Raw genomic sequence first — 21,097 nt, forward strand, 5'->3', positions numbered from 1 at the left:
TCCATGTGTGTATGCTTGTGTGTGCATTCATGTGTGTATGCCTACATGTGTGATTGCATACGGGTGTGTATGCAAACAAGTGAAAATGTGTGTTTGATTGTGTACATGTGTACGCATGCTTGTGTGTGCCTAAATATATGTGTGAGTATATCCGTGTGCTTTTGTGTGTATATGAGTACCTATGTTCATGGTTGTGTATGTGTGTGCTTCCTGGGACCTTTTAGGGACAGTAGTCATCTTTTTTTTTTTTCCTTTACCAAGCATAATTAAATTCTGTAGATCTCTTAAAAGAAAAATAAGATCATCTCCCTCCCTTATTAAAAACTTTCAATGTTCTTTTATTTCAGGTAGAATAAAGTTCTAAACTTTAGCGATGGCCTTTCAAATGTTCAGTAGAGTCCAGCCAAACTGATCTTTTTCTATTCCAGGCTCACTTCTGCCTTAACACTTCTGTGTATGCTGTTCCCACTTGGGGAAGCTCTATTCCCATATTGTCACCTTCTCAAAGAGATCGTTTCTGACCATTGAATATAATTAAGTCACCACCCCCTCCTTCAACCCCAGCATTGCAGGCACCAGGCACTCTTTTTTACTTTCTTCATAGCATATATTATTATCTGGAAATGTGGCATTCATTTATACATTTGATTGCATATTGCCTGCCTCTCATCAAGTTAGAATGGAAGCTTCTTGAGGGCTAAGCCCGTCTGTATTGTTCACAGCTATCCCATAACTTGGGGCCCCTATTAGGCTTTCCATAACTATTTGTGGATTGAAAGAATGCATAAATATTGAAGACATATACACTATGAGGCATTGCTTCCCACAGTTGAGCTCAAAATATTATTTTACATTACTACATTAAATAGCACACTCTTCTTTATTGACTATATGAACTTTAAAATTTAAGAAACCTTATACTGATATGTGCTCTATTTAATATATTTAAAGAGATCAAGGTCTTGACAACACAACCAACACAAATATTACAAGGGAGGATTTGCAGTGCTTAATGTTATGGGGTTTCTTTCTGAGTATGCAAATCTAGAAGCAGAATCCTGGGAATTTTTTTCTCTCAGTCACTGGCATTCAAATTCTACATATTTCATTCAGGCATCAAGGGGTTAAAAAAATCAGCAAAGGGTATTGGTGTAGAATGGTTGTCTCTTTCAGGGTTAATAATTTCATTATTTGCATGAAAAAGGATCCAATTTTTTATTGCTGCTTTTAGCAGGGATGTACACATTCTCAGACATCTGCATACAAGTAAAAACTTGAGTCAATGTCTAGCTGCTTCCAAATATCTATACCTTTGATGTTGCATTGACGCAACCTCAGAGATTTCATGATCAATCTTAGCAGGGCCACAGGGCACGGGGATCCAGGGTGTAAAAGTGCCTTCTGTGGACGTTCTTTACCCATGTGGTATCCTCTGTAGATCAGAGGCACTTTGGCTGGCACTCTGAATGTGGAAAACACATGTAGAAGCAATAGGAAAAGCAAAATTCCATTAAAATCAGAAGCAGATATACTAAAGGGTAATCATAAATTACTGACGTGTTTTCACTGACTACACAGAGTTTTATATTATAGTAAATATAGCTTACATTTCAGGACTTTATAGATTTTAATCTTCCTATTTGTTGCCAACACAACTAGTCAAAATTTGTAGTTTTAACACACAGTTATAAGTACCAGCAGCAGATACCAGATTTGTGTATCATGGACTTTAACAAATTGGTATACTTATCTAAATCCAGTGTTTAAATAGAAAATCTGCTAATGAATGTCAATTTTACAAAATATGTGTTCTCCAAAGTTCAGAAGTCCCACAGCATGTTGGAAGTTGATGGGTAGAGTTGTGTCTTGTGGAATGTTCCGTGAAATGTGTATACAGACTATTACAAAATATGTTTAGTGCACCTGGAAAAGGCTAAGAGCATAGCATTCAATGAATCAAAATAGAGTCCTAGTTCAGTATTTGCTAGTGGCCCTAATGGCTCCAAGATTAAAATATTGTGTCACTGAGTCTCAATGTGTTTCAGAGATATATAAATCCCTACATACTTCTGCGTACCTTTAACAATCTTCAACTCTTTGGCATGATCTCGGTGAGTGTTTATACTGTTCCTGAATTTTAGTGAATAGTTTTATCAACTTGGTTCTAGTCTATCATTAACCTCATCACGTTTTTTATGCTTTAAAGGGGCCAGAGCTTTGACAATCTCATCAAAGTGACCCCTGAAGTAAACAGTAGTAACCCAGGGTGAGGATTATATCATATCTTTCTTCCTTCCCATCAATTTGTGCATCAAATTCTGCATCAATTTGTGGCTCTCATTAGAGAAGCTATGCTGAAAAATCTGTGGAGTCAGAAAGTCTGAGCTCCATTACTTACCGGCTGGGTGCCTTGGAGCAAGTCCCTCGAACACTGAGCTGAGGCTTCTTTAGTTATAAAATGAGGGTCATAATGTCTGTTCCACCTTTGTCATTTGATTATTAAGGATCAAGTACAATAATAGATATAAAATCCCTTTAAAGCAAAAAGGCACTACAAGTGGAAATTATTAACAAAATATAGTTTAATTATAGCTGTAGCATTGTGTAGAATACTGAAAGGGGCTGGCCAGGTGAGAGTTTTTGGCAAATAGTTCCAGAATTGATCTTTTTAACTCAATCTTGCCCTAATTTTATGGTTTTATTTTGATTGTAAATGGGAAACTGAGCTAGTATACCAATGATTTGTATGGAGGTCAAAATTTTTACTCTTTTTTTTTTTTTTTTTTTTTTTTTTTTTTGCGGTACGCGGGCCTCTCACTGTTGTGGCCTCTCCCGTTGCGGAGCACAGGCTCTGGACGCGCAGGCTCAGCAGCCATGGCTCACAGGCTTAGCCGCTCCACGGCACGTGGGATCTTCCCGGACCGGGGCACGAACCCGTGTCCCCTGCATCAGCAGGCGGACTCTCAACCACTGCGCCACCAGGGAAGCCCGGCTTATTAATTTTTTAACACTATTTCATTGGACTGATGTGAGGATTAAATCATATAAATCACGTAAATCACTTAGAACAGTGCCTGGCACATCATGAATTTTCTGAAACCATTAATTATTGTTCATTATTTCTATGCAGTTAGGTCCAAATATATATTTTCAGAGTCAACACTGAAAAACTCCAACCCCTTGAGATGATATCTGTTTTAATAAATATTTTATAGTAAAGTATTTCTATAATAAAAATTTCTCCATTTTAATAAATATTTGAAACCACTTGATGTAAGTTGACCATTTCTCTGATCATTTCTTCCATGTTTTAAAGAGGCCAAAGTCTTGACAATCTCATCAAAGTGTCTCCAGAAACAAACAGAGCTAACCAAGGGTGAGGTTTATGGAACTTATTTCTCCATTTTCTTCTATTCAACCTCCAAAATATGATAAAACTCATTGTCCCATCACAGAGACAGCCAATAATGGGACCCAAAATCAATACCTCTATGTCAGAAACCTAGTCTTCAAATCCTTATTCAGGGCTCCCTGGTTGTGGATATTTGTGGAGGAATTCCTTAAAATATGGGAATAATCTCTTATCAGTGTGGGATTTGTGTTCCATGCTTGGGATTTCCTCAAAATGAATCGAGTTTCCCCCTGGGATGAAATATCTTCCCCAAACAATTTCTTAGACATAAGCAGCCTAAGAGAAGGTTTTCATGTGAAGAAAATTCTCCTTCCTTTATCCTTCATCATTTTTTGCCTCTTCTCTTATGTTTACACTCAAACAATTCCTGAAGTTGGGAGGTTATTTTTTAAAATTATACTTAGTTTATTGAAATAATAAAGAATACAAAGAATGACATTTGTCTTTTATAGAGAGAATTTTCTTTAAGGTACATCGTGTTGAGTAAACAAAGAGATGTAAAAAAATCATGGATCTATAAATATATTTTGTTATGCTAGTTTGAATGCGAGTTAAATATAAAAGATACCAAGGTATATATTTTCTTTCTGACAGATATTCTATCTTACTTGGTCTATAGGAATTCCATTTTTGCAGTAGGTAGATGTCATATAAAGTTTATTAGACTAGATCAGGAGTCAGAAACTTTTGTTTAAAGGGCTAGGTAGTAAATATTTCAGGTTTGGGGGACCAAAAGAGTCTCTATTTTAACTAGTCAACTAGCAACCATTGATAATACATCGTAAAGGAATGGGCATGGCTGTGTTCCAATAAAACTTTACTTATATAACAAGACTACAGGCTGAATTTAGCCTGAGGATCATAGTTTGCTGACTCCTGGACTAAACAGTATTTCCTGTGGGTGAGTGAAGAGGATCAACTCTGAATGTACTTGGAACAGCTTCTGAAACAAAGCTTCCCTTGCATATCTTGTTTTATTCACTTTATGGTTGGACCAAAGATTTTATCATTCTTTTATCTGATTATTTAGTGCTAAATTGTCCTTAGATTTTGTTCACTAAATAAGAGCATAATGCATTGCCACTGTCTGAGGGTCAGGTACTGAATCCAGAGACCATGTAATACTTCATGTTACAGATAAAAGAGTCAATGAAAGACAGCTATCCCTTGTCCCTCATCCACGATGACTTAGTTTGTAAAGTGAAGATGGCCTTAATGATATGACCTTTCCTGTGCAGTGTGTGAGCCTCATTTCAGTACCCACCCTCTGCCATGTATTGCATTAGGTCATGTGTCCATCTCTTCTACTTGGTAGTGAAATTTTTGAGTTCAGAGAATACTTATTAGCTGTATAATCTTGGACACATCATTTAAACTCCTTTAAGCCTCATCTTCTTTATCTGTAAACTGGGGATTGTAAGAATTAACTTCTTCATGAATTACCAGAAAACTTATATGCTAGCAAGCTTATGAAGCACTTATTCCTCAAGTACTTATTAGATATTATCTATTGGTATTATTACTGTTACTGTTTTTCTTCATTGTTGCATCCCCATTGCACCACTCAATGCTTAGTTCAAAGAAGATACCAAAGAAATTATCTGTTAGGTTGAATTTTATGAAATTGTGACATTCAATAATTTTTGATCCACAAGAGGACAATTTCATATAGTTCAATATAATAGAATGCAATAATTTACATGGAAGGCTATGTACATGATAAAATTAGTTTATAGGTTAATCCTAAAGATTAGTTCAGTGATATAAGCCTTTCCAGTCTTTTTTCTTTTCAGGATGTATAAAAAATTGTCCAATAATTGCTCAAGTAAAGGTATATCAAATTAGGCATCTTGTTCAGGCCTTCTGGTGTTAGCGTTGGTATGAAGGCCCAGTACGATAACAGAAATGTCTCTTTAGAGCTATTATTGCCTATTTGTTTAGAATAAAAGCAAGTTATATAATCTGAAGTCTTCCTTGTTCTGACTTAGCATTGCATGAAGCATGATTCCGAACTGATTAATATCTTGGAGTAGCCTGAATGTTACATATTAATATTATGTATATTACCTCCATACCTTAGAATCAGGAAATAGCCTCTTTTTAAAAGAATCCCAGGTTTTTGTTTTGTTTTGTTTTGTTTTGAGGGGAGGGAAGCAAGGAACACGTGCAAATGACGAACAATTTAAATTTTTCTCTTGTTCATTACAATCTTAAAAAATATTCTTGGAAAACAAGGAGTTTAAGAGCAATTTAAATTTGAGGTTGTCTTAAAAGAAATAAGAATAAAACTAAATTAAATTTTCATATATATGTAGTTGTGTAAGAAATGAATTGATAATAACCACCTGCTTTTACAGAGGGCTAAAAAAAGAACTCAAGTAAGATGAAGTTTTGAATTAACAACAATCACTTGATTCATTATTAAGATTGAAAAAAAATGTACAAATTGTAATTGATTTGACTTGATTTTACCCCTTTATTGAAATTTACAACATTTTTTAGGAACCAGGATCTGAACAATCTTATCGAAGTGACTCCCTCAGCAAAAAAAAGGTAAGCTTATTAAGATTATTGAAGACTCATGAGCAAGTCTTCAATTTATGCCCCAGAATAAGATTATTTGGCTAAGGACATTTGAAAGGGGACATAAAAAAATGAGAACAAATTGATTTGTTGTGTGTAATAATGGTAGATAGATTTTTTCTTTTATTGTGTTGCTTCAATTTATTACATTATAATATTGTTCAAATTGTAATATTGAAGCTAATTCTGTTTAATGACTATTTCAGAAATTCACTGGACACAACAGTAGCCTAAGTAGGTTATTACTGCAAGTTTATAGTAAATAAATTATAAGTTCATAAAACTGAATAAACCAAAGAATATTGGCTTTCTTCTCTTTCACAAACCCAAGGATTAATAAAAATTAAATGACTCTTCAGAAAATTGGTGACATAACATTCTAATACTTGATTAGAATATTTCTACATGATTTTGATTATATTCCTATCTTCTTGAAAAGTTAAGACCCATTGTTCACTGGAGCAAAAGTTAAGAAAAGCGTGACAGAGTAACTCCAAGCTACCTCTCAAGATTATTGTGATGATAATGTTGGTGAAAAGCATTGTGCACATGTAAGGAATTATTGTGAATAGAGAGAGGAAGGATGTTAGCAGAAGGGAGCATGTGGTTTGGGGTCCAGCTATGGTTTCAATCCTAGTTCACCCTCAGTCATTTCTTAGGAATCTGGCCCCAAAGAGGGTCTTAATTTCTATGAAACTCAATTTATTTATAAAGAGAGAATGGTAATATTCAACTCAGTTGTTTTGAGGATTTAAAAAAAGATAACTAATGGGCTTCCCTGGTGGCGCAGTGGTTGAGAGTCCATCTGCCAATGCAGGGGACATGGGTTCATGTCCCGGTCCGGGAAGATCCCACGTGCCGCAGAGCGGCTGGACCCATGAGCCATGGCTGCTGAGCCTGCGCATCCAGAGCCTGTGCTCCGCAATGGGAGAGGCCACAACAGTGAGAGGCCCACGTACTGCAAAAAAAAAAAAAAAAAAAAAAAAGATAACTAATATATATAAAGTAGAAACTCGGTAAGTTTATCAGTTTTTGTCTAGGATCCCATGGAATGATTCACAAGCACCAGAAGAAACAATGCCAGCCATTGTTTCTGATTTCCAACTGAATTTGACCTTTTATTTTATTTTGTTTTAGCAGTGAACAAGATCTTGATGAACTTATTAACATAAGCCCCAAAGCTGTCAGAAACACAGCCGGGTAAGAGAAGGATGTGATTTATTTACTTTGCTTTGTTTCTCCTTAACTAAGTACAATTTGAATATAAATGACTTGTAATCATTCTATGGGCAAACTGAATATAAATCTTGAAAAGTCATCACAATTTTTATATGTCCCTGAAAACTTAGATATCTATTTGCTAATGAAAAGAAAGGCAGCTCAAGTAAAGCAACTGAAGGGAGTGATTGGGGTAGAAACATAGCTAGTCTACGCCCTGTTTATGTTTTGTAGTATTGATATTAATACCTTTGTCAAGTAAAGCAATTGAAGGGAGTGATTGGGGTAGAAACATAGCTAGTCTATGCCCTGTTTATGTTTTGTAGTATTGATATTAATACCTTTGTCTCTGGATTTGGTTAAATTTATTAATAATAGTTAATTTTTTGAAAAGAGCTGGACACCTCATTAGTTATAAGCAATACCATTCACCTCATTTTCAGAGGGTGTTTTCTGGTAGTCGGTGGAAATTTTATGAGGTTCATTATTTCTTAGATGGTTTGCTGCTCGCAGCAAAGTAATGGATCTAAAATTTGATAATTCTTTAAGTAGTATCTATAATGATGAAAATGAAATTCACTTTTTGTCTCTGGTTATATGAAGATTTTTATATCATTATACACTACTATTATATATATGTACATATATATTTATATATACATATTTAAGAATGTTTTTATGATTTCACCTTTTTGAGTTTAGCTGGTACATACAAAAAATGCAAAATTTTGGAGATGGAAGGAAGGAACCTCAGAAAACTCATAGCCCAGTTACTATGAACACTTGCAAGCCACTGTTCCAGTCAAACCTATTCTATTTACAGAAGAGGAAATTAAGACTCAGAAAGGTTAAGTGATGTGACCAGTGTCACAGAGAAAACTAGTGGAAGACGAATAGTAGTTCTGTGATCGGTTAGGCGGTGAATAATTACTGAGCACCTACTGGGTTTGAAGCTTACAACTAGGTATCATTAGGTGCACATTAGGTATAATTATAGTCTGTGGATGCCAAAAAGAGAATTCAGTAGACATACTCAATCTTATTAACAGCAAGCAATTATCATAGATTAAAGCTAATTATGTACTGGGGGCAAAGAGATGGGACTCCAAGACAATAATAGGTTGTCAATTTAATATATTACATTTTGGGACGCTTATGTACTGCTTGCTGAATATAGAATGTATTGTCAGTGAGTTGCATTTAAAAAGAAAAGGAGACATGAAGTAGCTAATTTAATAAACACGACAGGCAGTAAAATTCACATTCATAGGTTCCTAGGAGTAGAAGATGTTAGAGATGGGCAGAGGCTTAGAGATGAACAAATCCAATCTCCCAATTCTACAAATGAGAACACTGAAGTATTCGGGGCAAAAGCCTCATAATCTTCTGTGAGTTCTTCCAACTCCCAGCCCCACTCCTGGTCTTTAAATCACAGCATGGAGACTTTGATCTTAAAATAGGTGAAAGTTGATTCCGTACTTCAGGAAATAGTGGAAACTATAAAGCTAGGACTTTTGCTCTTGCCATGGGACAGCCTGGAGATGTTCTCTACTACTTTCACAGGGTCACTTGAAATATTACTTCACAGTCTTTGAAGTGACAATGGCACAAATTTGTGCCAATGACCGCAAAACACTTTACAACTTTTGAACTACATGAAAATAATAATAGCTAAATATTTCAATGTATCCCTATATCCTTAAAGCAAAATAAATGAAAGCAGTAACTTGAGTAGGGAAAATGTTACAGTTTTTCTGGATAAAATTTAGATATAAGATTCCTGTGTTTGTAGGATCCAGGGTCTGAAAAAAGTGTCTATAAGTTTTCAATTCATTAAGTTGCATGATGCTATCAGTCAAGGCAATTCAGGACTATTACTGAGATCCTTGCTTTATTGACACAAGGTGTCGTCTTTTTAAGAGAAGTGGTAAAACATAGCATGTGTTTATATATATGTTTTCTAAGCTAGTGTTTCTCAAATTGTGGGTCACATCCCATTAAATGGTCTTGTAATTAATTTAGTGAGCGGCAGTCAGCATTTTTTCCCAGTTAACTAGAGTGAAATAGAGTAGAAAACATGAGAGTTCTTACGTAGTGGGTGTCTTATTTTGTGAAATTTATGTTTTATTATGTGTGTGTGTCTGTCTGAGTGAAAACAGAAAGTATTGGGCTGTGATGTAAATTGTATTTTTTAATGAGCTCTATGATGTAGTAGTTTGAATAGCACAGTTCTAAGATTTGGAATGAACCAAGTTTTCTGTACTGAGCAGAACAGTAAAAACGGGAGTTCTCATGTTTGTGTTTGCATTTTTTTATGCAGCTTACTCTTAATTATGCTGGTTGGTGAATATTATATGTAGTTACACTAAAATATTGTGATTGATTTTATGTATTAAAAGGTTGTGGCTTTTGACATATATTTCCTCTACAAAGTTTTATTTTTTGTACTTTTTATTCTTTTAATGTATGAAATTATCCTCATTTTAAAGATCGTCTTTCAGGCACAATTTAACTTTATAACAGGTTTTTGTAATCAATTTATACAAGAAAATTTTATTTTGGATAGTTCTCATATGTTTATCATTTCTTTGATAGTGTTTGTAGATACCAGTTGATTATCTTTAACTTAGAATATTACTACTGAAGATAATTCAAAACAGTAAACATTTATTTAGGGGCTTTCTGTCTACCATGGAGATCTGAGAACAAGGATGAAGAGATCAAACTCAGTGAAGCCATGAGCTGGGAAGCAAATTCTACAGAAAGGCTTAGGGGTTGGGGAAAGAAATGCAGACCTTTTTCTCAGACTTTGATGACTAACCTCTAAGTGGCTCTCCTTCAGTTCCTAGCCTTGTATCAGTCTTTTTGAAGAGTAAACCATACTTTATTTTTATATAAGGGAAAAGGACTTTTGGGGGGAAGGAGGTACAGGCAGGTAGCTGCCAAAATTTACTGAAAGCAGGTGTTATCAATCCCAAGATTTCTTGCTATTGTGGGCTCTTCTTTGAATAAATATTATAAAGCGGTTTAGAGGAACACGTTGAAAAATCACTACTTTCCAGCCCTTAGAAGCAAAGTATTATACAGAGGCAATGAGTGATAGCAAACCAGGTGGGAGGAAATACTGTTCTCTGACCGGGGAAAGAAACTGATAAGGTTTCAACTAGGAAGTGGACAGTTATCAGATTATGTCCCTAATTTACCATGATTTCAGCTTTTTAAGTCATGGTAGAGGAAAGAAAAGTCACAATTTTGATGGACTACTGGAACTCTCTTTGCCAAGACTTATGTTAAGTATAATCCTAGTATGGGAGTTTCTTATTTTTTTTAAAAATGGTATATTTAGCTGGTGAATATGATTTTTAAAATATCAAGGACCTTAGAATCAGTTTGTATCTTCATACTGTTAAAACATTCCAGAGTAAAAGTGGTCAATCATGAGATGTTTGCTGTGAACTCTGAGTTAGCGTGCCCTTGTAGATGGGCTCTGACAATAAGCGTGTGAAGTCAGAGTAATTCTTCCCCTGATCCAACATAATTAGTCCTCCCTGGATTGGTTTGAAAATTTATTTCAAGGGGGTTCTATGCCAAACCAATATGTCTTATACTAAATGATAAACTAGCTAATCCCTTCTTCCAATTCCAGCCAACTTAAACCTGTATTATCTCTAACAAAAGCCACTTTAATTTTTTTTCCATGTGAAGAAATCAAGATCTTGATAAGCTCATCAAAGTGAATCCTGAAACTGTCTCCAACAACCAAAGGTAATAGAACTGTATTAATTTTTGTGCTTTGGGTAGGAAGAATGTTTTGTTTTACAATTATTTCAAGCACATTTATAACCTTAATGATCTTACCAAAAGAATTTATTTATAATTAACCTGCTCGCTTTTTATTTTTCTTTTTAAAGAAACCAGGATCTCAACAACCTCATCAAAGTGAATCCTGAAGTAATCAGAAGCAATCAAAGGTAATCAAATAAAAATAGTCATTTCACGTTCTCATGTCTGTTGCCCCTGAGTGGAGTAGATTTATTATATTACTTTATAGACCTAGCACAAACAAAACAACCTATCACTAATTGGAGTTTTTTTTTTTCTCATTTGAATAGTCAAGCTTTGGACAATCTTATTAAAGTGAAACCTTTACCTCTCAGAAATACTAAGCGGTGAATGACTTTGCCTAACTATCTTGACATGTTCCCAAGGTTCTAGGTTAGGAATTTCCTTTCTTGTTCTCTTTCTTGCTTTCTTTCTTCTCTTTTTTTAAAAGACGGTTTTCGTTTTTCTTGAGTGTTCAAATGAGCACACATTTATAACCCGTGTGTTTCCTGTCAACCGAGAACATGCTACACTCTTCTGGAATCAGTTGCACTCTTTTGGACTCAGTTTTGTATTTCTAATTTTCACGAAGACAAGTTAGGATTTGTTGCCTATAGGAGATAGAGTATCAGGACTGATATGAAAAATGAGTGAAATTAAATAAGAGGAGAACATATTTTGGAGAAGCTGGACCAAATCGGTGGTTTACACAGATGCCTACAGAGCATTGGAGCATTGGAAAGGATGCTCAGTCTTCAAAATTACAGATCCACAGCTCATGTGGGCTCACAAAATATTCCAGCAGATTTTAACCTTGAACTTCCATTATGAGTTTTGTAAATATCTTATAATTCACTATCTTTATGTCATATCTTTCACCAAAAGAGCTGATTGATAATGCACCAGAGTGCGTTGTATGAGAAGCCCAGATTGCTCTGATGACCTGAAATTTTGCCATAATAAATATATAGCTGGGAATTAAAGTCTCAATATTCTGGGATGAAGAAAGCAAATTAACATATGGAAAAGTGCTTTGAAGCCACGGGGAGAGAGGATCGTGTGACATGCTCATCAGCCTAAATCTTATGTCTTTTGTTTTCTACATTAGTGGTTCTTTTTTTTTTTTTTGGAATATAATTGCTTTACAATGTTGTGTTAGTTTCTGCTGTACAATGAAGTAAGTCAGCTATATGTATACCTATATTCCTTCCCTCTTGGACCTCCCTCCCACCCCTCCCCCCCCATCCCACCCATGTAGGTTGTCACAGAGGACCGAGCTGAGCTTCCTGTGCTTTATAGCATGCTCCCACTAGCTATCTGTTTTACACATGGGAGTGTATATATGTCAATCCTAGTGTTTTAATTTGCCTTTTCTGTTTGTGTGTTTTTTTCACAAGGTGTTGGGGTGTCTGAGGTAGGAAGGTACCAAGGCAATTGAAGAGCAATTGCTAATTAGAGAGCAGTATTTATTGAACACCTCTGGTGTGCCTGGCAATTTACATACATTTAATCCTCACAAAACCCAACCCCATGAGAAATATATTCATGCATGCTATTTTATAGAAGAAGAAACTATAGTTCAAAGATATAAAATAAACTTCTCAATAAAGAAAACACATCCTGGATCTAAACCCAAGTCCTTCTGATGTCACTACAGGAAGAAGAACAAAAGATCAGGAGCAAAAAATCCTCAGATTTACCCCTTCTTTCTGTCCTTTATTCTCCCAACAGTCCCTTCCTTTCTAATTCCCCTCCCACCCCTGCAGTTAAAGGACTACAATTAGATACACTTTTTTTCTAGAGAATTATTGTGGAAATGACAGAGAGGAGAGGAAGATTTGTCTTATATTTTCTAATAACTGAAATAATAGCGGACTTTTGGTGCCGACCCTGCCACTGGTAAGCGTATGGACATATCTTTTTTTTTTTTTTTTTTTTTTTTGCGGTACGCGGGCCTCTCACTGTTGTGGCCTCTCCCATTGCGGAGCACAGGCTCCGGACGCACAGGCTCAGCGGCCATGGCTCACGGGCCCAGCCGCTCCGCAGCACGTGGGATTTTCCCGGACCGGGGCACGAACCCGTGTCCCCTGCATCGGCAGGCGGACTCTCAACCACTGTGCCACCAGGGAAGCCCTGGACATATTTTTGATAAGTAGAACCATTTCTTCAGAGTGGTACTGGTAGGGGCAGATTTTTATTTTTATTAGTAACAGTTTTAGGAGGTTCCCAACACGTGTTGGAAGTGGTTAGGTTTAACAAGTACGTATGGAATAACTAACAGTGGCTACTGTAGCCAACTTCTCCCTTAGTGGCTGTTTCCATAAACTGTAGCGCCCTCTGTCTCTCTCTCTCCCCCACCCCACCCCACTCCTGTTCCCGCCTTCCTCCACTCCCTCCCTCCCTTTCCCCTTCTTCTGACTTTTGCCTCCTTCCCTTGCTCCTTCTGCAAATGCACTATGTTGACAGATAATGGTAACTTTCTCATAAGAGTTTTGCCTTTTGTTTATTAGAAGAGGCTAATTTCATAAAAAGTAATTTGTATTTCAGCAACTCCTAACAAAGTATCTATAAGAAGAGGACATTTTCCTTTTACAGATAGGATTACTATAAAAAAGAAATTTAAAAATATTGACCATCAGTTGTTTTCAGATGGCAACCTTATTTTAAGGATTTATTTTTAAACTTTTTATTGAGGTATAGTGGATGTATAATATGATATAAATTCAGGTATATGATATAGTGATTCACAATTTTAAAGGTTATACTCCACTTATAGTTATTATAAACTATTTGCCATATTCTCCATATCATAGAATATATCCTTGTAGCTTATTTTATACCTAATGGTTTGTACCTCTCAATTACCTACCCCTATGTTGCCCCTCTCCCCCTTGCCTCTCCCCACTGGTAACCACTAGTTTGTTCTGTATATCAGATGGCAGCTTGATCCACAAATCTAACCTAAGTGATGTCTGACTATTCTTTAGTAGTTACACTAGATTTGATGATAATCAGCCAGGATATTCAAGAATTACTGCAGAACAAACAGGAAAGACTAAGCTGCCTATTTGAAAAAAGTGACTTCATTTGATATGTTCAGTCACCTGTATCTGCAATGTATTTATGTGGCCCACTTGATTTTAATGGCTAAAGAGAGGGGGCATTTTAACATGACTCCCAGCAGGAATAACAGCCACAAGGCACTTTTACATGCAATTCCATGTGACAGGAGCGCTGATTATTTAATAGTATAACAGCAGTGAATCAGAGTTCCTTTTATGTGACTCTGCTGACATTTCCAGCAGCTGTATATTTAATTCACAGTTGGGGTGGAATAAATTTCAGTCATGGATCAAAATGTAAGCAGGTGTCCCTGTGCTCTTTCTAGGAACACAACAACTTGAAAAAACACAGATGTGTACAGAATTTTCATTTATTCAGGGAGAAACTGTGAATTTTAGCAATGACATTCACATTTTCATGAACTAACATTAAAGGGGGATATTCAATTATCGGTAGCCTATAAACTGCTGCTCCCACATAAAAGATTGAAAAACATCTAGTGATACAGGTCTTTACAGTTAGAAAAGGCAACCTTCATCTGAAGCAGAAAAAATATTCTGAACTATTTGTAGTATTATACGTCTATCTTTATAAGGGCTTCCTATTTGCTAAGACATACCTTGTTATATCCCAATAAGAGGAGGTTTCCTTCCTATCTTCCTATCACATATTTCTCATACTTCTGCTCAAGACAGAAAGCTGGAGGTGGGAGGTAACCTTGACCCTTTCCATTGCTTCATTCCCCATAATCAGTAGGTCACTCTGGATGCTTCTGCTAGTTATCTCAGGAACCGAGACATTTCATCATCCCAACTGCTACTATAGCCCAGCTTACTGTTAAGTCTCCTCACTGGTCCCTCTGCTGTCTCTGGTACCTTCTGCCCTTCAGTCTGTCTGCCACACTGTAGAGTGATCTTCTAAAAACACAAATCTGATCCTGTCCTTCCTCTGATGAAATCCTCCAGTGGCTTCACATTGCCACTGGACACAGTGTACCCCTTAACCTGGTTTCCAAAGCTCACCATGAAGTTGCCTCCACAGGCCTCCCCAGCCCCATTCCCTATGCTCCACCCACAAGCGAAGCCCACCCACACACCCCCTGACATGAACACGCCTCGCTCCTATGTCATCGCTGCTGCATGGATAACTGCTACTTATCCTTTAGGTGTCAGCTTAGATGTCTTTTACTCAGGCTCTGGGAAGCCCAACCTGACCCATCACTTCTGCATCAGGTCCTTCTGGATGTTCTCAAGCTCTCTGTTCTTCTGTCCTATGATATTTGTCTCTTGGAATTATTATTTAATAATCTCTCATCAACTATTGGATTATTTAAGGGCAAAGATTGGATCTGTCTTGTTCATGTCTTTACCTACAATTCATGGCACAATGCTTGGCATGTATTAGGTGCTTAATAAATATTCTCTGAGTTACAAAGCTAAATTTAAAAACTAATCAAGACCTGTGATCATCCAACTAGACAAAGCCCATTGCCTTATAACTCTAACACTCTGAGCCCCATGAGTGAAACTAGACTGGAGGGATCTGATACCCTACGACTGGTCTCCTTGCTTAAGCCAAAGACTCTATTTTGAAACGTAATCTCAATGAACCATGGTGAATTAGAGCCACTGAAATTCTTGGTCACATCTTATATTTAAAATACCAAAATTGATCATTTTCTCTATGGACCTGTTAATTTCTTTAATATAAAATCTTTAAGACTCCCTCATTGAAACAAATTATAAAAATATGTAAAGCTGGGACCATTTTGCAAATTCAATAGAGTTGAAGAATTATAGCAGTTATCTCACTGTATTCTACACTTCCTTCAGAGAGATAAATATTCCTTTGAACTAAAGCTTAAAGCCTTAGTTTTAGTTCTTGGCATAAAAGAAGTACCATAGTAAATTTTCTATGTGGAGGTTTTTAATTTTGCAAATGTGTTTGATACTCTGCAAAAACGATGTAAGTGAGCTGGGGAGAGAGAAACATATTGCAGCATTTGATAAATACCTCCCACACCTTCATAAGAGAGGAAGAGCAGTTGAGAGTGAGCTGATAACTCTCTCTCATGTAGAGCATATCCTAGGAAAAGTTGTGTTATAAGAGACATAATAAGCCTTGGTCCCCAGAATCTCTATTTTTGTTTCTTTAATCTGCTCTGTAAGGGAGTATTATATTCCTTAATGGGGCAGTAGAAAATAATTTACATGATTATAACATTGATAAATGCTTATATTCAAAATGTGTGCTATGACTCTACATAACAGATAACTCATATCTTCTCCCAAACATTGTGTAGTCTATGTAAAGAAAAGCATTTTCAGTTGCTATGGTTAACAAAATTTCTTTTTAGCATTCCTCTCTGTATCCACAGAGAACTGCTGGTTTTTCTTGAAGTTAATTCCAACTGCTCATAAAATCACAAAATTATAAGGTCTTCCACTGAACTGCCACAGAAAAGGTTTGGAATCAAGCCTTTGTTTGACCCTGCAGCATTTGGCTGGGCTTCTATAAAAATCTGTTTTTCACACTTTGACTCACAGCTCTTCATCTTCTACTACAGTGTAAAAGACACGATAAGATAGATGTAGTCTTAATTAAAGAACGAAAATTTATTTTAACATTCTTCAACTTGGGAAGTTTATAGGCAATCTGAACTTCTTTTATTGGATCTCCAAATATAGCTGATGACATCAATCAGGGTGAACAACCAGAGCAAATCCACATTTTGTACTTTTCATGATCTGGAACTTTTAATTTTGCTTTAAATATTAGTATAAAATATTCAGAATAAAATCTTATAATCCACTCTACCAAACTTGATATGTGGCACTGTTTAATAGAAACAGCAAAAATTCTATGAAACCCCTAATAACATGGTTTACTCAATGATTCACAATTATATCCCTTTGGGAGTGTGCTTCTTTGAAGGCAAGCATACGTTCCAATCTTGAGTTATCTACCTGCAGTGGTTGGATTTGCAGGATTCTGGTTTCTCCTCCCTGCTTAGATCTAAATCCATTTCCGCTCTCCCTCACGATAGCTAGGGTCCAAAAGACTTGAGTACTGGGGGTGAGGAGGTGAGGTGGTATAGGCAGATCAAAGATGCAGTATCTGCAGCAGCCAGGAGCGGAAAGTGCCAGAGCAAGTGAGGGCATCCAGCATCAGGCTGAGATACTAAACATAATCATGTCATGAGGGCAGAAGCAAATGTGTATTTGGTTGCTAGGGCTGCCATAACAAGAACCACAGCCTGGGTGGCTTAAAAGAGAAATTAATTTTCTCACCGTCTGGAAGCTAGAAATCCAAGATCAGTACGTCAGTAGGGTTGGCTCCTTCTGAAGGTCCAGAGGGAAGGATCTATTCCAGGCCTCTCTCCTTGGCTGGTAGAGAGCTGTCTTTACCCTCTGTCTTCACACTGTTATCCATCTGTGTGTGTATCTGAGCCTAAATTTCCTCTTCTTATAAAGATACCAATCATATTGGATTAGGGCCCACCCTAATGACCTCATTTGAACTCGATTTTTTCTGGCGTTAGGACTTCAACATAGAAATTTGGTGGGAGGGCAAAATTCAACCCCTAAGGAAATGTCCCAAAATAAGGAAACAAAGCCCTGGTTGGGAGCTGTGTGAAAAAAAGGAAAGAAATATGTGCAATTCAGGGTTGAAATAGGCAGGTTCTAGGTGATTGACGCAAATGGAGGTGAAATGTCCATCACCGTCTCTTCTGAACTTTTTCTAAGAGGTTATTGTGCACACTCTGTACCTAGATGTGGCCGAAGCTGACTGCCATAAAGGTTCAGGGTCTAATATATTTCCCTTGGGGTCCCTTTCAGGTCTTTTCTCAGAGCTGGGTAAGGTAGCATAGATTTCTACCAGAGAAGGAGAAAAAAGAGAATTTAAATTAATTTAATGCCACAAGTATTTTTGGAGAAGCTACTGTGTGCAAGGCCACGTTAGCCATGGTAATGTGATTTTACTCTCAAGTCATAATGAAAAACACCAGCTTCCTTAAAAAATGTCACTCAGTTCATCCAAGGTTAGCTTTGGAGGGAGAATCACTTCCTGGGACAGAATTCTAATTCCCCCAAATTCACATTTCCTGGTGATCTCTCACTGTTTGCCATTGCCAACCGTCCCTGTTTGGCATTCCTGGGAAACTGGATTATGGAAGATCATGATAATCCACTTAATTTTTATTCCATTATCCCCAAGTATTTAGTAAAGTACTATTGTATTTTAAAATGTTAAGGGGAGGATCATTTAATGCTCAGGCTATTAAGATAGTATGGTAACCCCTGAGGTCAAGAAGGTGACTCTAGCAATAGGGAAGGACCATCACGGGTTAGGTGAATGCAAAGCCTGCTGTCTCTATTTCTAGATTTGAAAGACGCGATCTGGGAGGTCTCCTCACCCAGTTCTAGTAGTTATGTTGAAGAAGTCAGTTTTGAATTTTACCTCATTCAGACTGCAGAATCAAATGATTTTGATACTTCTGAGCTACTTCTGAAATCCTGTACTGTTTACATATATTAATAGGCATATTTTCTACTATAACTCACATTAAAAAATAATTTAACTAATTTCTACATTTTCAAAGAGGTGCAGCTGGTATTTTATTTTGTTTTTTTTTTAATAGATCTTTATTGGAGTACAATTGCTTCACAATACCGTGTTAGTTTCTGTTGCACAACAAAGCGAGTCAGCCATATGCATACACATGTCCCCATATCCCCTCCCTCTTGAGCCTCCCTCCCACCCTCCCTATCCCACCCCTCTAGGTGGTCACAAAGCACCGAGCCGATCTCCCTGTGCTATGCTGCTGCTTCTCACCACCCAACTATTTTACATCCGGTAGTGTATATATGTCGATGCTACTCTCACTTCACCCCAGCTTCACCCTCCCACCCCATGTCCTCAAGTCCATTCTCTATGTCTACCTCTTTATTCCTGCCCTGCAACTAGGTTCATCAATACCATTTTTTTTTTTTAGATTCCATATACATGTGTTAGCATACAGTATTTGTTTTTCTCTTTCTGACTTACTTCACTCTGTATGACAGACTCTAGGTCCACCCACCTCACTACAAATAACTCAATTTTGTTTCTTTTTATGGCTGAGTAATATTCCAATGTATATATGTGCCACATCTTCTTTACCCATTCATCTGTTGATGGACACTTAGGTTGCTTCCATGTCTTGGCTATTGTAAATAGTGCTGCAATGAATACTGTGGCACATGACTCTTTTTGAATTATGGTTTTCTCAAGGTATATGCCTAGTAGTGGGATTGCTGGGTCATATGGTAGTTTTATTTTTAGTTTTCTAAGGAACCTCCATACTGCTTTCCATAGTGGTTGTATCAATTTACATTCCCACCAACAGTGCAGAAGAGTTCCCTTTCCACCGCACCCTCTCTAGCCTTTACTGTTTCTAGATTTTTTGATAATGGCCATTCTGACAGGTAGAGGTGATACCTCATTGTACTTTTGATTTGCATTTCTCTAATAATTAGTGATGTTGAGCATCGTTTCATATGCCTCTTGGCCATCTGTATGTCTTCCTGTTGAAATGTCTATTTAGGTCTTCTGCCCATTTTTTAACTGGATTGTTTCGGTTTTTGATAATGAGATCCATGAGCTGTTTGTATATTTTAGAGATTAATCCTTTGTCGTTTCATTTGCAAATCTTTTCTCCCATTCTGTGGGTTGTCTTTTTGTCTTATTTATGGTTTCCTTTGCTGTGCAAAAGCTTTTAAGTTTAGTTAAGTCCCATTTGTTTATTTTTGTTTTTATTTCCATTACTCTAGGAGGTGGGTCAAAAAAGATCTTGCTGTGCTTTATGTCAAAGAGTGTTTTTCCTATGTTTTCCTCTAAGAGTTTTATAGTGTCTGGTCTTACATTTAAGTCTTTAATCCATTTTGAGTTTATTTTTGTGTATGGTGTTAGGTAGTGTTCTAATTTCATTCTTTTACATGTAACTGTCCTGTTTTCCCAACACCACTATTGAAGAGGCTGTCTTTTCTCCATTGTATGTTCGTGCCTCCTTTGTCGTAAAGTAGGTGACCATATGTGCGTGGGTTTATCTCTGGGCTTTTATCCTGTTCCATTGATCTATATTTCGGTTTTTGTGCCAGTACCATATTGTCTTGATTACTGTAGGTTTGTGGTATAGTTTGAAGTCGGGTACCCTGATTCCTCCAACTCTGTTTTTCTTTCTCAAGATTGCTTTGGCTATTCAAGGTCTTTTGTGTTTCCATACAAATTGTGAAAATTTTAGTTCTAGTTCTGTGAAGAATGCCATTGGTCATTTGATAGGGATTGCACTGAATCTGTAGATTGCTTTGGGTAGTATAGTCATTTTCTCATTGTTGACTCTTCCAATCTAAGAACATGGTATATCTCTCCATCTGTTTGTATCATCTTTAATTTCTTTCATCAGTGTCTTTGAGTTTTCTGCATACAGGTCTTTTGTCTCCTTAGGCAGGTTTATTCCTAGGTATTTTATTCTTTTTGTTGCAATGGTAAATGGGAGTGTTTCCTTAAATTCTCTTTCTGATTTTTTGTTGTTGGTATATAGGAATGCCTGAGATGTCTGTGCATTAATTTTGTATCCTGCAACCTTACCAAATTCATTGATTAGTTCTAGTAGTTTTCTGGTGGCATCTTTAGGATTTTCTACGTATAGTATCATACCATCGACAAACAGTGACAGTTTTACTTCTTCTTTTCCAATTTGTATTCCTTTTATTTCTTTTTCTTCTCTGATTGCTGTGGCTAGGACTTCCAAAACTATGTTGAGTAAGAGTGGTGAGAATGGACATCCTTGTCTTTTTCCTGATCTTATGGAAATGCTTTCAGTTTTTCACCATTGAGTATGATGCTTGCTGTGGCTTTGTCACATATGGCCTTTATTATGTTTAGGTAAGTTCCCTCTATACCCATTTTCTGGAGAGTTTTTATCATAAATGGGTGTTGAATTTTGTCAAAAGCTTT

General features: G+C 36.7%; 1 protein-coding gene across 1 annotated transcript in view; it reads left to right on the plus strand.

Annotated features, from left to right (window-relative positions):
- SCEL (sciellin) overlaps positions 1-21,097 on the plus strand; it is a 336,387-nt gene that overhangs the window by 292,059 nt on the left and 23,231 nt on the right. The window contains exons 28-33 of the mRNA XM_082602083.1: positions 2,207-2,266; positions 3,317-3,376; positions 5,915-5,965; positions 7,133-7,195; positions 10,919-10,978; positions 11,125-11,184. Of these exons, the coding sequence (XP_082458209.1) occupies positions 2,207-2,266; positions 3,317-3,376; positions 5,915-5,965; positions 7,133-7,195; positions 10,919-10,978; positions 11,125-11,184 (354 nt within the window). The remainder of the gene's footprint in view (positions 1-2,206; positions 2,267-3,316; positions 3,377-5,914; positions 5,966-7,132; positions 7,196-10,918; positions 10,979-11,124; positions 11,185-21,097) is intronic.

Source organism: Mesoplodon mirus, assembly GCF_964341445.2.
Source record: "Mesoplodon mirus genome assembly, chromosome: 17".
Taxonomy (NCBI): Eukaryota; Metazoa; Chordata; class Mammalia; order Artiodactyla; family Ziphiidae; genus Mesoplodon; species Mesoplodon mirus.